This window comes from Pimephales promelas, chromosome 6 (assembly GCF_988280905.1).
Source record: "Pimephales promelas chromosome 6, fPimPro1.hap1.1, whole genome shotgun sequence".
Classification (NCBI taxonomy): domain Eukaryota; kingdom Metazoa; phylum Chordata; class Actinopteri; order Cypriniformes; family Leuciscidae; genus Pimephales; species Pimephales promelas.
The window spans coordinates 1,736,329-1,752,699 of NC_142774.1; the positions used below are offsets into that span (position 1 = coordinate 1,736,329).

General features: G+C 41.4%; 2 protein-coding genes across 5 annotated transcripts; both read left to right on the plus strand.

Moving 5' to 3' along the window:
* Positions 1-3,517: 3,517 nt before the first annotated feature.
* On the plus strand, positions 3,518-7,637 carry LOC120459942 (B-cell receptor CD22). Of its 4 annotated transcripts, none has more exons than XM_089132742.1 (10): positions 3,518-3,811; positions 3,900-4,247; positions 4,346-4,594; positions 4,681-4,938; positions 5,030-5,278; positions 5,353-5,431; positions 6,760-6,796; positions 6,954-7,034; positions 7,188-7,247; positions 7,367-7,637. In XM_089132742.1, the coding sequence occupies exons 1-10, from the start codon at positions 3,730-3,732 to the stop codon at positions 7,376-7,378; spliced, it is 1,455 nt and encodes a 484-aa protein (XP_088988868.1). In that variant the 5' UTR covers positions 3,518-3,729; the 3' UTR covers positions 7,379-7,637. The 4 variants fall into 4 exon arrangements, with proteins under 4 accessions (XP_088988868.1, XP_088988866.1, XP_088988867.1 ...); XM_089132740.1 differs by having other exon boundaries at positions 3,519-3,811; positions 3,900-4,256; XM_089132741.1 differs by having other exon boundaries at positions 3,519-3,811; positions 3,900-4,256; positions 7,370-7,637.
* Positions 7,638-12,612: 4,975 nt separating this feature from the next.
* On the plus strand, positions 12,613-16,208 carry LOC120459972 (sialic acid-binding Ig-like lectin 14). The gene is made up of 8 exons (XM_089132771.1): positions 12,613-12,966; positions 13,065-13,313; positions 13,400-13,648; positions 13,723-13,801; positions 15,132-15,168; positions 15,319-15,381; positions 15,535-15,594; positions 15,705-16,208. The coding sequence occupies exons 1-8, from the start codon at positions 12,690-12,692 to the stop codon at positions 15,723-15,725; spliced, it is 1,035 nt and encodes a 344-aa protein (XP_088988897.1). The 5' UTR covers positions 12,613-12,689; the 3' UTR covers positions 15,726-16,208.
* Positions 16,209-16,371: the final 163 nt, after the last annotated feature.

The following is a 16,371-nucleotide window of genomic DNA, read 5'->3' on the forward strand; positions in this document are numbered from 1 at the left end:
AAGTATGCGTTTCCCCCAGTGAGCCTTCTCGCGCGTACTCTGTGCAAGATCAAGGAGGACGAGGAGCAGGGCTAGCTGGTGGCCCCATATTTGCCGACCAAGACCTGGTTCTCCGAACTGGTACTCCTCGCGACAGCACCTCCTTGGCCTATTCCTCTGAGGAAGGACATCCTCTCTCAGAGATGGGGCACCCTGTGGCACCCTCGTCCCGATCTCTGAAGGCTACACGTGTGGCTCCTGGATGGGACGAGGCAGGTTTGAGTACCCTGCCACCTGCGGTGGCGGCTACCATCACTTCCGCTAGAGCATCGTCCACTAGACACGTCTATGTGTTGAAGTGGAACCTCTTCGTCAACTGGTGCTCTTCTCGCCGAGAAGACCCCCGGAGATGCTCGATCAGTGTCATGCTTTCCTTCCTGCAAGAAGGGTTGGAGCGAAGGCTGTCTCCCTCCACCCTGAAAGTTTATGTGGCTGCAATTGCCGCATTACATGAAGCAGTCGAAGGTAAGTCATTGGGGAAGCACAATCTGATCATCAGGTTCCTGAGGGGAGCGAGGAGACTGAATCCTCCTCGCCCTCCTCTCGTACCCTCTTGGGACCTCTCAGTGGTTTTAAGTGCCCTGCAGAGGCCTCCTTTCGAGCTTCTGCAATCAGTTGAGATTAAGTTCCTGTCAATGAAGACAACGCTCCTGGTTGCACTGGCCTCCATCAAGAGATGGTACTCTCACGTGATCCTGAGACCCCGGCCTGGATATGTGCCCAAGGTTCCTACCACTCCCTTCCAGGACCAGGTGGTGAACCTGCAAGCGCTACCCCTGGAGGAGGCAGTCCCAGCCTTGCACTGCTCTGTCCAGTACGTGCACTCCATGCTTACGTAGACAGAATGCGATGTTTCAGGACCTCAGACCAGCTCTTTGTCTGTTGAGGTGGGAGCTCTCTCAAAGCAGTTGTGGTGGTGGGGGCTCTCTCAAAGCAGCGGCTGTCTCACTGGATAGTGGACACCATCGCTTTGGCTTACCAGCAGCAAGGTCGACCATGCCCCCTTGGTGTGACGGCCCACTCCACCCGGAGTGTGGCTTCCTCTTGGGCTCTAGCGCATGGCGCCTCACTAGCAGACATCTGCAGAGCTGCAGGCTGGGCGACACCTAACACATTCGCGAGATCCTATAACCTCTGAGTGGAGCCTGTGTCCTCTCTTGTACTCGCTCAACCGGCCAGTACTGGACCCGCTCAGGTGTCTTCGCTTGCTCGCCACTCCACTCCACCAACTGGATAAGTGCGAATTCTTCTCAGCTGAGCCTTCCGTTGAAGCCCTGAGTCCTCCAGCACTGCTGATGCTGGCGCCAGTATCTGTTGCCTGGACGTCGGCGAGGTGCCTCCGTGTGCATGGTTCCTGCTAGTAACCTCCACATGTGTATTCTCCACTGTAAGCCTCTCTGAGCATGTGTCTTCCCTCGGCAAGCCACCTTGCCACCCTGGAGTTAAGATTCTAGCCACCCTACGGGTTGGTCACTCCAGTATCTTCCATATGGAGCCCCACAGGGCCATATGTGTATTCGTAAGTCCTCCCTACGGTAGGCATTCTGCGGCATATTCCCCTGGGATATGCTCCCCAGTGTACCTTGGTATTCCTGTGTCAAGTAGGACTCCTCATCTGTAAGCTAAGTGCGACAGGGGTTCAGAATTGCGCAGGGCACTGGAAGACAGCTGTGAAGGTGGCGTGATTACACGGGGGACCCCCATTCTCCGTCATCCGACGTAACTCGGAGTGACTACGAAAGGGAACGGTTACGGATGTAACCCTCGTTCCCTGAGTAGGGAACGGAGACGTTACGTCTCCCTGCCACTTCCGCTGTACCGCTGGGTAGACGCCTGAGTTCAGTCTCGGCTCCTCAGTGAAGACATACAGTGGTTGCGTCCGCTTCCTTCTTTTCTACTCACGGGGTGGGGGGGAGATACGCTATGCAAATTCCGCAGACCCATGGCATTTCTTTGCCATTGGCTCGTTTTTTAATACTCGAAGAGGATTGGCTTTCTAGGCGAAACCCCCCATTCTCCGTCATCCGACGTAATGTCTCCGTTCCCTACTCAGGGAATGAGGGTTACATACGTAACCGAGACGTTTCAGGGTATGTTTTAGTGTTGGTAACATGTCCCACATTGTCCCACACAAACTTATAATTGTCCCACTTTTGGTTTGTTTGGTGGTGGTCACCCTATTATAGGCAGTGCACAACCTTTTAAGCACTCCAAAGCATGTATGGTGCCACTATGTCTGCTCTATAAGGCATAATAACTCAGTTACAAGAGCAAATTAATTTCTCATCTGTAATATCTTGTGGTTTGAATGATGCACTGGAAACGGTGGTTGCAATAACTCAATAACCTTTACTGATAACTGCCAAATGACAGCAGCAATAACACACATACACAGCTGAGCTTCCTGGTAACACTGAGTCACGTGAACTACGAACCAATCACATTACTGCCTTTCACCCCAGTCTATTACATCATCGACTATATAATTAAGAATTGCAAACTTACTTTTGCATTCATGCACAAAATATTAACACTTATTGTGTCCGTTGCATCATTATCACAATTACATTAGCATCTTTATTGATTGATGTAAAGTTTCTCTCAGTTTAGTGTTTATGCCTATAATCGAATGGCTTTATATAAGAAATCCTGCGCATTATAAAGAGCTTGTTTTTCCACCTGCACGAAGAGACGAGTGCCATAAGTAAGCAATAGTTGTCCTTGCTTTAAACTGGGCTTTAAGTAAAAAGATGCAACGCATTGCAGTGTATCCCATAGATGCACCACATACACACTGCAAACAGAGTAGGCCTATGTGTGAAACAGGTGCTAATGCTAATGTCTGTTAAAACTCTTCCTCTGCTCGATCTGCACTAGTTGTTGCATTATAAGCTCATACATGAATATAAGGTGTTAATCACGTGTCATTCAGAGTGTGAAAACGCCTATACTGGTTTGATCCGGATCATTTGTAGTGCTGTCGCTGGTCACGGGTGTTGGTGAAACGGGTAAGAGCGTTATTTTATAACTGTTCTGTTAAATCTCTAAAGTGTGGAGGGATTTATGGGGCTAGTTGTCACAGAGCTGTGTCTCAGTAACTATATGGTTTAAAATCAATATAGCATACATTTGTTTTCTCTAGCAGTGTTTTGTTTGGCGAAAAACAAATCCTTTTAATATTATGTAATGAAGATAGATTAAATTGCAGTATCTTGCAAGAAACAACAAATACGTGTGTCGTTTTATTTTGGTATAAAAAAACCACAAGCCAACAAAAGGCGCTGGCAAGCGTCGTACGTCACACATTCAGAACATTCAAAGGGACCACGATCTTTGGACAATTATGAGGGAAAACGCTAAGAGCAAAGTACTGCATTTAAACATTAGCAATGCACTGATACAAAAGTCAACTAAAGTACTTTATAACAGTTTCTCAGTATGAAATCAAAGGCCATCGTTCTGGCAGGGTCCTTCTGTCTGTGATGGGCTGTCAATAAAAAGGGGAAGTGAAAGACATTGAACAGTTACAAACTCATGCAGTGCAAAAATTCCTGTTGCTGTCATGTATAAATATGATAAATATGACTGTTTTTGTATAAATATGACTGTTGTTGTCATGTTCTTGTATAATTAAAGTAGTATGTGTTGTTATGTTTCAAGCTGACATTGAAGCTGAAAATAAGCCACTGTATGTGTGTTGTAGCTGTTGCTATGGTGACATCAGTCAGATTGGCTCCGCCTCTTGCTCTGATCTTTCTGCTCATGATTCACGGTGAGTCTCTGCAACCCTTGCTCAGGAATCTTTATATACGTTTTTAAGCACAAGCTGCTGCTAATTTGTTCAGTATTAACTTTTTTAGGGGTTTGTAGTCAGAAAGAGGATGTGATTTACAGTCCTCCACACATCTGTGCAGTAAACGACTCAACAGTGATAATGAACTGCACTTATACATACCCTACTGGACTTCAGATCAAGAAAGCGTTCTGGACCAAAACACTGGTAAAAGATAATGGAGAGTTTCCAGATCTGTCTAATGACCCTGAATACAGTCAGAGGCTTCAGTATCTGGGAGATAAACAGCAGAACTGCACCGTCAGACTGAGTCATGTGACACTGAAGGATTCACGCATGTACTATTTCAGATTCACCACTGATAAACCTGATGTGAAATGGATTGGTGCTCCAGGAGTGACTCTTACTGTCACAGGTGACTTTGGTGAGGTTTATCTCTTCTTCTGTGCATTATGTTGAATAATAATCAGTGTGTGACAGCAGCACTAGATATAATGTGTGTGTTGTGTTCAGATCTTCAGGTGGAGTCTCCTGAGAGAGTGACAGAGGGAGATTCAGTCAGTCTGACATGTAAAAGCAGCTGCGCTCTGACTGACAGAGCAACATTCATCTGGTACAGAAACTCACTGAAGATATTAAATGAGAGTAAATTCAGGAACACACTCATCCTCAATCCAGTCAGAAGAGAGGATTCAGGCAGATATAGCTGTGCTGTAGACGGACACACACACGTCTCTCCTGATGTTCACCTCAATGTCATGTGTGAGTACAGATTCATGAGTTATTTTTAAAATAAGGAGATTGTGTTTGAATTACATTGTTTATGGTTTTAATGTTTGTCGTGTTAGACGCACCTAGAAACGTCTCAGTGTCCATCAGTCCATCTGGGGTAATAGTGGAAGGAGATTCAGTGACTCTGAACTGCATCAGTGACTCAAACCCTCCTGCTGTGAACTTCAGCTGGTTTAAAGGAGGAACGATTGTAGGATCTGGAAGAATCTTCAGCATCTCAAAGATCAGATCTGATGACAGTGGAGAATACAAGTGCAAGTCCATCAATGAACATGGAGAGAAATACTCTGATAATGTGACTTTAAACGTCATGTGTTGTTGATGGTTCAGTAACTGTAGTAACAAACAAATGAGTGAATTAACATTCGCAAAACATGAATGTAGAGTTTATTTTGTCTGTTTTAGATCCTCCCAGGAACGTCTCAGTGTCCATCATTCAGTCCGGTCAGATCTGGGCAGGAGATTCAGTGACTCTGAAGTGCATCAGTGACTCAAACCCTCCTGCTGTGAACTTCAGGTGGTTTAAGGAGAATGAAAGCTCAGCTGTTGGATCTGGACAGAGTTTCAGTGCACTACAGAGTGGACGCTTCTACTGTCAGGCTCACAATCAACATGGATCTCAGAGATCAGACGCTGTAACTGTCACTGTTAAAGGTAGAGCGGCTCGTATACTTACATTACTCTTTCTAAAGTGAAGCAAAAATGATGTTTTATACATTTTGTGCTAGTTTTAGGAAGTCTGCTGATATTATACACATCCATTGGAGTGATTTGTGGAGCTGCAGTGATCATCATGATGCTGATTTGGTAAAATGTGTGTCTTTGGTCTTATGTGTGTGAATGAGACAGAAGGTTGAGATGCTTGATATCTGTCTCAAACTGCTCCGAGACACGAAGGTTGAGGATCCAAATGCAGTATTTATTGAATAGGGTAATCCAAAGACGTAATCAGGATAACTGGCAAGGGGTCATACGCAATCAAACAATCCAAACAATAATAGATCAGGGCTGAGGTAAAGCGAGAAATCCAAGGGAACAGGCAGAGAATCAAGAGAACTAGGACACGGGAGAAACAGGAAACAGTGAGACAACATACAAGACTTCACCGGAAATTAGGGGGTGCATAAATATTCAATCTGTAATTATTTTTCGAAAAATAAAGTACTATTATAATTTTACTATGTTGCTTTGTTGGCCGTAAATCCAGTGAATCCATGATAAATCCCAAGCACTAACTCGCAGTTCTAATTAAATGCACTGGGTGGCGCTGTGGAGCGTGTTAATAAGTTGTTTGGATTTGAACACATGATGTTGTCGTCTGCCTTGCGTCCCACCCCCTACACCCAAGATCCAGTTTCCATTAGCCGAACTATCAAATGCGTTGGAAAACACTACGTCACGAGCATAACTCATCAAGAGCATAAATTCTGAGTTAAATGTACCTTAAGGATTTTAGCAGCATGGTCATTTTAGGACATACCATTTTTAGCCTTTGCAATGAAAAAGTTGAAAACGTTTTTTTAAAATCTCAAAAATATTTTATATAGGCATACACAGGCATCAATAATTAACATACTGATCTCAGCAATGGTGACAAACAGATCATCTCAGAACATAAACTCATTATTTATTCATGCTGCAATGCATGATGGGAGCCATGGATGAGTTTTGATTGGTGGCACCCAGAATGCAATGCAACCTTCTTTATTATTGTCACCATTGTTGAGATTCACAGGCTAATTATTGATGTCTGTGTGTCTTAAAATTGTAGAGAAGTATAAAAATTTACAAGAAAAGCTTTTAAGAAATTATTTTGAATACATTGTAGACATTAAAACTATTATGCTGTACAAGGTCACTGCCTCTATAATTAATAAAGTAAACCTAACTCAGAAATTAGGCTCTATATGAATTCAGTGATTCAGGTCAAATGATTGTGAATTAATGATTATGTTAAAACACAGCCATCACCATCAGATCACCTTTTCTATTTGTTCATCTGGCTGTAATAACTCAAGTACTGCAGCCAAACAAAATCTAAAGTTAATGAATTGAGGGTCAAGAGTTTGTACTTTGTATTAAACATCAAATACATTCTGATTGGTTGTAATTGTTTCAAATCTTTATCTTTAAAGGGGCAGCAGGTGGATGAAAAAGAGAAATGACACACAGGTGAGAAAAATAGTCAGAAGTTGTCAGTTGATATGGTATCTAAATGAATTGGTATCTAAAAGATTGAAAGTCTGAATTTAGTGGTGACTTTACCTAGTGAGTTCTTTAGAGACATTATTTATTTTCTCTCTATTCTGATTTTTCTTTCATGGCAAAGATGAATCATCCCCGACCTGATCATGAGAGACGCAACGCTTATGATGTTGAACTGAGTGATCTTGTGTATGAGAATGTAACGGTCAGTGTTTCCTACAAAAGACTAAACTCTCTTCGCCTTCAGGCAAAATAGATTAAACGCTCAATGTCAGTGTGAAAATATCTATATTGAGTAATAAGTAAATGGGAACTGAAATAACACACTCCTGTTTTTACTTTGTCTTCATTCATAAAGGCTGCTCGACTTGATGATTGTAAACCCGAACTGGACTCGTCTCTGTATGAAAATCTTCCAGTAAGTAAAAATAAGAACCCAATCTATTTGCCTTTCCTCTTGACAAATGATGTTGATGCTTTTATTTAAATATTTCATTATTAATGTTTTCACTTTCTTTCTTTTTTATTCTTCCTAAGAAGAGGCTGTAGTGTATTGGACAGAAAACAGCCTTCATGAATCTCTTTGTGGGAGGAGCCTTGAATGATTGACAGGAGTGCCATGATGACATGTGACTGAAGTTATTAAGGGATCATTTTATAGATGGATGTGTGATAATTAAAGTAGACGGTTAATGCATTTATGTAAAACTGTAAATCACTAGGATGTGTGTTTCTCTTTATGCTTTATTATCATGTATGAATCTTACTTCATTGAGATTATTAATGTTTTTGTTCATGTTTCCAATTAAAGGCAGAAAAAAATAAGGCTCAAGGCATCTAGTGTAATATTCCACACTTTATAGGAGCTTCTCAAAGCACTTAAAGTATAATAAAATACAAGTAATAAACAAAATACGAAAAGCATAGGTGGATTAAAATAAACAAGAAGCCAGCAATGGTTACCCACAATCAACAATAACCTAACTTTCCAAACAAAACCTAACAAAGAGTTTTTAAATGCTTCTTAAAAAGTAATTCGCTTTTCTGCAGCTAAAAAAAGAATAGCATGGGGTGCCATTTTGCAATATCTCTGATATATAAATATATATATATATATATCTATATATATATATATATATATATATATACATAAGTCGTTTTGTACACGCACGATTCCAGACGATGAATAAGGATCTTATTAAGTGAAATGATCGCTCATTTAATAAATAAATAACAAAGTTTAAGTTTTATAAGCTCAAATGCTCGCCTTGCTCTGTTCTGTGATGCGCGTTCGTGACTCTCCTGTTCGAACTCGTTCATCAAAATGAACAAATCCTTTTTCGTTCATTTCGTTTGTTGAATGTGAATAATAACAGTGCTAGGGAGGTATACAGTAAGTAATAATCAGTAACTTCAGCCAATAAATACATGACATCATATCAAAAGAATACATTGTATAACGAGTCCATAAAAGGACAGTTTCCGGCAAGGTCTCCACATATGCATCTGCATCCAGAAAGCTCTCCGTAACCTCCCTCTCTGGCCATCAGAGGTGGGCGCCCTCGCCCGAATATTGACTCTTCCCAGTGCACACTACGTTTCCCAATAGCCCCAGTTCTGACTCTGATTACTATCAGAGCCCATCTAACGGAGAGCCTTGGCACTTCCTATTAGCCCCGTTGTGTATCATCCTGGTTGCAGTTCCATTAGAATTCCACTAGAGGTGATCACGGGCGAGAGCAGAATGAATGGGAGTCTATGGGGCTAAACGGCTAAATGTGTCTCTTTCACCTGCTTGTCGTTAAATCAACACAGATTTTATTGTTGATTCCGCAAGTTCAATATAGATTATAGGCCAAAAGTCGAATGAACGAGTACTTATGTCCTTTCGATGTCTTACAGGTTAGGCCGTTGTTGGCCGGAGCGCGCTAGCATTCTGCTATTGTGTGACATCATCACAGTTTTGAACGGATTTTTTGAACAGATAAGTGAACTCAAAAATGCAATTTTCAGCTGAGTGTATTATCTTAGACCTCCCCTTTGAATGCAACTTTCAAATTACTTGACGAAAAAATTACATCCTGAGAAAAGTGGATTTTTGGGCGTGAAACCCCATTGACTCCCATTCATTCTGCACTCGACCGCGAGCGCCCCCGCATGGACAGAGACGCGTCACTGCCTGTCCAGAACCCGGAAGTAACCAGCCAGTGCCAATTCTCTTCAATTAGACATTCTCTGTTACTATGCCCAGCTGTTGCTCATCTATCAGGCTTTATAGCTGCGCTGATCACAGCTCTCTGTGCGAAGTCTTGTTTTGCTACTGTGAACTTGACTAAGTGTTTATTCCTGTGACTGCCTGATGGTTTGTGACTTCATCTGTATTTGATATCTCCTTGTCTGCCGGCCGCCTACGTTTCCTCTGTCTGGTTCTCGAACTCTCACTGTTACCTGCCCCGACCTTCTGCCTGGTATTTATATTATGATTTAGTTCACACAAAAGAGGAAGTGAGACTGAGGGTTTTAGAAAAGATGATCTTATAGACCCCTTTTGCGCCGACGTCACAGTTACGTCACGGCGCTAGCTGGATGCAAAACAAAGTGAAAACTGGAGGCGGTCAATGCTAAACAGCACAGATTCGGCTACATAATAAGGAGCTTAAATAATTGTTACTATTATTAAATGTCATCTTGTGTTGTTTGGTGCAAGAATTGATGAAAAATGAATATGCTGTATCTGGAACTTTTATTTCTAGAAAATATTCACATCATTAAAATCGCACTGTAATGTCACTCTTTACATTGTCGTGGTCTCGGCGCTGGCTCGGCAGAACTGCGGATCGTACACACAAGTCTTGTACAGGACCATATAGGCATCTAAAGATTTATATGCCTCAGTTTCTCTTTACGATCGGTTTCTCTATGAGGTAGGTGTAGAAGTCAGGCCACTCAACCGAGGTAACGTACGTTAATCCTGTCAGATCGTCCATGCATTGAGTGAGCGTGTAGGCGGCTACGGGTCGGCCAATCTGGTTCCGTCCGTTAAAAATAACTTTTGAAAATAACAATCGCGGTCCTGGACACTGAGTGACCTTACACATTAAGATAATATCGGATTTTCTCCAGTCATTGTTAAAAAACAAGCTAACAATCCTTGCTAACTAGCGGCCAGATGGATCTTTCTGCCTCCTCCTAAGCTCCGCCCACAAAAAAACGTCACCATGTTTACCAACTGTAAAAGGGTCTATAGAGTACCATCAAAAAGCATCACGGTTGCATTTGTTCACACAGCAGGAACTCAGTGCACTCAAAAAAATGATGTGTTGGCTTTACTGAACTTTTTCATGTAAACAGGTTCCACCGGTTGCACATAACTTTGTTTTGATAAACAAACATAATTTGTTCATGTAACTTCAACATCATGGAAGTCATTTTAAGGTACTTAAACCTGCCTCGAGCCATACATGTAGCCTCCAGAGATCGGGTCGAGGGTGCCACAGGGTGCCCCGTCCCTGAGAAAGGAGGTCCTTCCTCAGAGGAATTGGCCAAGGAGGTGCTGTCGCGAGGAGCATCAGTTCGGAGAACCAGGTCTTGGTGGGCCAGTATGGGGCGATCAAAATGACCTGCTCCTCGTCCTCCTTGATCTTGCACAGAGTACGCGCGAGAAGGTTCACTGGTGGAAACGCATACTTGCGTAGGCCCCGTGGCCAGCTGTGCGCCAAGGCGTCTGTGCCGAGCGTGCCCTCGGACAGAGAGTAAAACAGAGCGCAATGGGATGAGTCGTGGGAAGCGAACAGATCTATCTGTGTGTCCCCGAACTGGTCCCATATCAGCTGGACCGACTGGGGATGGAGTCGCCATTTGCCAGAGACTGGACAGAACTGCGACAGCTCATCGGCTGCACAGTTCCGAACTCCTGGAATGTAAACGGCACGAAGGGACCTCAGGTGCTTCTGACTCCATAAGATGAGGTGGCGTGCGAGTTGCGACATACGGCGAGAGCGTAGACCCCCCCTGGTGGTTGATGTAAGCTACTATCGCGGTATTGTCTGAACGGACTTGTACGTGTTAACCCTTGAGCAACGCCCGGAAGCGGTGCAGGGCAAGGCGTACTGCCAGCAACTCGAGGCAATTGACATGCATGAGGCGCTGAGATCTTGTGGCTTGTGGAGTGAAGAGATGCTCTTGGCTCCGAAGCGAAAACATAATGCGGTGGCGTCCGCTTCCTCCTTTTCTACTCACGGGGTGGGGCGGAGATACGCTAGGCAAATTCCGCAGACCCATGGCATTTCTTTGACATAGGCTCGTTTTTTAATACTTGAAGAGGATTGGCTTTCTATGCGAAACCCCCCATTCTCCGTCATCCCGACGTAACTCGGAGTGACTATGAAAGGGAACTTGTTTTTCCACCTGCACGAAGAGACGAGTGCCATAAGTAAGTAATAGTTATCCTTGCTTTAAACTGGGCTTTAAGTAAAAATATGCAACGCATTGCAGTGTTTCCCATAGATGCACCACATACACACTGCAAACAGAGTAGGCCTATGTGTGAAACAGGCGCTATTGTTGTCTGATAAAACTCTTCCTCTGCTCGATCTGCACTAGTTGAGGCGTCATAAGCTCATATATTAATATAAGGTGTTAATCACGTCATTCAGGGTGTGAAAACGCCTATACTGGTTTCATCCTGATCATTTGTAGTGCTGTCGCTGGTCACGGGTGTTGGTGAAACGGGTAAGAGCGTAATTTTATAACTGTTCTGTTAAATCTCTAAAGTGTGGAGGGATTTATGGGGCTAGTTGTCACAGAGCTGTGTCTCAGTAACTGTATGGTTTAAAATCAATACAGCATACATTTGTTTTCTCTAGCAGTGTTTTATTGGCGAAAAACAAATTGATACAAAATCCTTTTTAATATTATGTAATGAAGATAGATTAAATTGCAGTTACTTGCAACAAGTCATGAGAAACAACTTCTCACTTCGAGCACACATACGTGTGTCGTTTTATTTTGGTCTGAAAAACCACAAGCCAACAAAAGGCGCTGGTAAGCGTCGTACGCCATCACCCATACAGAACATTCAAAGGGACCACGATCTCTGGACAAACGCTAAGAGCAAAGTACTGCATTTATCACCGACTATGTATAGAACTACATTTAACACAAAGGTGAATTATGTAAGTCACAGTCACTACAACTTATACCCAAGACTTATATTAAAGTGGCTTTTACAAATAAACCTGCATATTCACCAGAGACAACAAGCTCCAGAGTATAGAAAACATTAGCAATGTACTGATACAAAAGTCAACTAAAGTACTTTATAACAGTTTCTCAGTATGAAATCAAAGGCCATCGTTCTGGCAGGGTCCTTCTGTCTGTGATGGGCTGTCAATCAAAAGGGGAAGTGAAAGACATTGAACAGTTACAAACTCATGCAGTGCAAAAATTCCTGTTGCTGTCATATATAAATATGATAAATATGACTGTCATGTATAAATATGATAAATATGACTGTTTTTGTATAAATATGACTGTTGTTGTCATGTTCTTGTATAATTAAAGTAGTATTTGTTGTTATGTTTCATGCTGACATTGAAGCCGAAAATAAGCCACTGTATGTGTGTTGTAGCTGTTGCTATGGTGACATCAGTCAGATTGGCTCCGCCTCTTGCTCTGATCTTTCTGCTCATGATTCACGGTGAGTCTCTGCAACCCTTGCTCAGGAATCTTTATATACGTTTTTATGCACAAGCTGCTGCTAATTTTTTCAGGATTAACTTTTTTAGGGGTTTCTAGTGTTGATTGGGGTGTGAATTACAGTCCTACACACATCTGTGCACTAAAGGACTCATCAGTAATAATGAGATGCACTTATACATACCCCCCTACTGGATATAAGATCGAGAAAGTGTTCTGGACTAAAACACTGGTAAAAGATAATGAAGAGCTTCCAGATCTGTCTAATGACCCTGAATACAGTCAGAGGCTTCAGTATCTGGGAGATGAACAGCAGAACTGCACCGTCAGACTGAGTCATGTGACACTGAAGGATTCACACATGTACTATTTCAGATTCATCACTAATATAACAGAAGGAAGATGGATTGGTGTTCCAGGAGTGACTCTTACTGTCACAGGTGACTTTGATGAGGTTTATCTCTTCTTCTGTGCATTATGTTGAATAATAATCAGTGTGTGACAGCAGCACTAGATATAATGTGTGTGTTGTGTTCAGATCTTCAGGTGGAGTCTCCTGAGAGAGTGACAGAGGGAGATTCAGTCAGTCTGACATGTAAAAGCAGCTGCGCTCTGACTGACAGAGCAACATTCATCTGGTACAGAAACTCACTGAAGATATTAACTGAGAGTAAATTCAGGAACACACTCATCCTCAATCCAGTCAGAAGAGAGGATTCAGGCAGATATAGCTGTGCTGTAGACGGACACACACACGTCTCTCCTGATGTTCACCTCAATGTCATGTGTGAGTACAGATTCATGAGTTCTTTTTAAAATGAGGAGATTGTGTTTGAATTACATTGTTTATGGTTTTAATGTTTGTCGTTTTAGACCCTCCCAGAAACGTCTCAGTGTTGATAAATGGATCTGGTGTAATAGTGGAGGGAGATTCAGTGACTCTGAAGTGCATCAGTGACTCAAACCCTCCTGCTGTGAACTTCAGCTGGTTTAAGGAGAATGAAAGCTCAGCTGTTGGATCTGGACAGAGTTTCAGTGCACTACAGAGTGGACGCTTCTACTGTCAGGCTCACAATCAACATGGATCTCAGAGATCAGACGCTGTAACTGTCACTGTTAAAGGTAGAGCAGCTCGTATACTTACATTACTCTTTCTAAAGTGAAGCAAAAATGATGTTTTATACATTTTGTGCTAGTTTTAGGAAGTCTGCTGATATTATACACATCCATTGGAGTGATTTGTGGAGCTGCAGTGATCATCCTGATGCTGATTTGGTAAGATGTGTGTCTTTGGTGTTATGTGTGTGAATGAGACAGAAGTTTGAGATGCTTGATATCTGTCACAAACTGCTCCGAGACACGAAGGTTGAGGATCCAAATGCAGTATTTATTGAATAGGGTAATCCAAAGACGTAATCCGGATAACTGGCAAGGGGTCATACGCAATCAAACAATCCAAATAATAATAGATCAGGGCTGAGGTAAAGCGAGAAATCCAAGGGAACAGGCAGAGGATCAAGAGAACTAGGACACGGGAGAAACAGGAAACAGTGAGACAACATACAAGACTTCACCGGGAATTAGGGGGTGCATAAATATTCAATCTGTAATTATTTTTCGAAAAATAAAGTACTATTATAATTTTACTATGTTGCTTTTCTGGCCGTAAATCCCAAGCACTAACTCGCAGTTCTGATTAAATGCACTGGGTGGCGCTGTGGAGCGTGTTAATAAGTTCTTTGGATTTTATCACATAATGTTGTCGTCTGCCTCGCGTCACATCTCTACACATCATCTCTGCTCACTATCCCTACCCACTACACCCAAGATTCAGTTTCTATTAGCCGAACTATCAAATGCGTTGGAAAACACTACGTCACGAGCATAACTCATCAAGAGAATAAATTCTGAGTTAAATGTACCTTAAGGATTTTAGCAGCATGGTCATTTTAGGACATACCATATTTAGCCTTTTCAATGAAAAAGATGAAAAAAAATTCCCAAAAATATTTTATATAGGCATGGACAGACATCAATAATTGACATACTTATCTCAGCAATGGTGACAAACAGATCACCTCTGAACATAAGCTCATTATTTATTCATGCTGCAATGCATGATGGGAGCCATGAATGAGTTTTGATTGGTGGCACCCAGAATGCAATGCAACCTTCTTTATTATTGTCACCATTGTTGAGATTCACAGGCTAATTATTGATGTCTGTGTCTTAAAATTGTAGAGAAGTATAAAAATTTACAAGAAAAGCTTTTAAGAAATTATTTTGAATACATTGTAGACATTAAAACTATTATGCTGTAAAAGGTCACTGCCTCTATAATTAATAAAGTAAACCTAACTCAGAAATTAGGCTCTATATGAATTCAGTGATTCAGGTCAAATGATTGTGAATTAATGATTATGTTAAAACACAACCATCACCATCAGATCACCTTTTCTATTTGTTCATCTGGCTGTAATAACTCAAGTACTGCAGCCAAACAAAATCTAAAGTTAATGAATTGAGGGTCAAGAGTTTGTACTTTGTATTAAACATCAAATACATTCTGATTGGTTGTAATTGTTTCAAATCTTTATCTTTAAAGGGGCAGCAGGTGGAGGAAAAAGAGAAATGACACACAGGTGAGAAAAATAGTCAGAAGTTGATATGGTATCTAAATGAAGTGGTATCTAAAAGATTGAAAGTCTGAATGTAGCGGTGACTTTACCTAGTGAGTTCTTTAGAGACATTATTTATTTTCTCTCTATTCTGATTTTTCTTTCATGCCAAAGATGAATCATCCCCGACCTGATCATGATGTTAAATTGAGTGATCCTGTGTATGAGAATGTAACGGTAAGTTTTTCCTACAAAAGACTAAACTCTCTTCGCCTTCAGCCAAAATAGATTAAACGCTCAATATCAGTGTGAAAATATCTATATTGAGTAATAAGTAAATGGGAACTGAAATAACACACTCCTGTTTTTACTTTGTCTTCATTCATAAAGGCTGTTCGACTTGATGATTGTGAACCCGAACTGGACTCGTCTCTGTATGAAAATCTTCCAGTAAGTAAAAATAAGAACCCAATCTATTTGCCTTTCCTCTTGACAAATGTTGTTGATGCTTTTCTTTAAATATTTCATTATTAATGTTTTCACTTTCTTTTTTTATTTAGCCTAACACGAAGAGGCTGTAGTGTATTGGACACCGTAAATATTACAGCCTCCATGCATCTATTTGTGGGAGGGGTGAATGATTGACAGAAGAGTCATGACATATAACAAGTATTTTAAGGATAATTCTATAAGAAATAAAATGAATTGTATGTTTTTACTTTATGCTTTTTTATCACTTATGAAGCTTACTTCATTTCGAATGTTTTTAACCTTAATCATCAGTATTGTTTATGTTTCAAATGAAAGGCAGAAAAAATTAGGCTCTTGTACAAATCTACGCTTTTCTGTCATTTAATACAGCAGATTAACAGCATAACAAATATTAAAGTGTATAACATGCTAGAGAATCGGATTCAGCAAACTCTGAATCAACATGCACCAGCTATATTTTCTAAATGTCATAATCATTTGTTAATAAACAAGTATTCATTACTTCAATGAGTTATTTGTATCTGCATTATATTTTTACATTGCTTAAATTAATAAAATTTTTTGCTAACTGAGATTCCCTTTCCAACATGACATCATGACTTTTGAGTAAACATACACGCCACTTTCAAGACAAGTGACGTGTTATCTATACGCATTTGCAGCTATCTGCGTGTACGCGTGTATTTCTACGCCATTAATGTCCGAATGATTGCTCGTGTATGTACACGCCATTGA

Excerpts from the sequence above, each read along its gene's own strand:
- LOC120459942 (XM_089132740.1), top strand. The coding sequence starts at position 3,730 with ATGTGTGTTGTAGCTGTTGCTATGGTGACATCAGTCAGATTGGCTCCG. Across the intron at positions 3,812-3,899 it reads CTTTCTGCTCATGATTCACG|GGGTTTGTAGTCAGAAAGAG; the intron begins GTGAGTCTCTGC and ends TAACTTTTTTAG. Across the intron at positions 4,939-5,029 it reads TGTGACTTTAAACGTCATGT|ATCCTCCCAGGAACGTCTCA; the intron begins GTTGTTGATGGT and ends TGTCTGTTTTAG.
- LOC120459972 (XM_089132771.1), top strand. The coding sequence starts at position 12,690 with ATGAGATGCACTTATACATACCCCCCTACTGGATATAAGATCGAGAAA. Across the intron at positions 12,967-13,064 it reads AGTGACTCTTACTGTCACAG|ATCTTCAGGTGGAGTCTCCT; the intron begins GTGACTTTGATG and ends TGTTGTGTTCAG. Across the intron at positions 13,802-15,131 it reads ATCATCCTGATGCTGATTTG|GGGCAGCAGGTGGAGGAAAA; the intron begins GTAAGATGTGTG and ends TTATCTTTAAAG.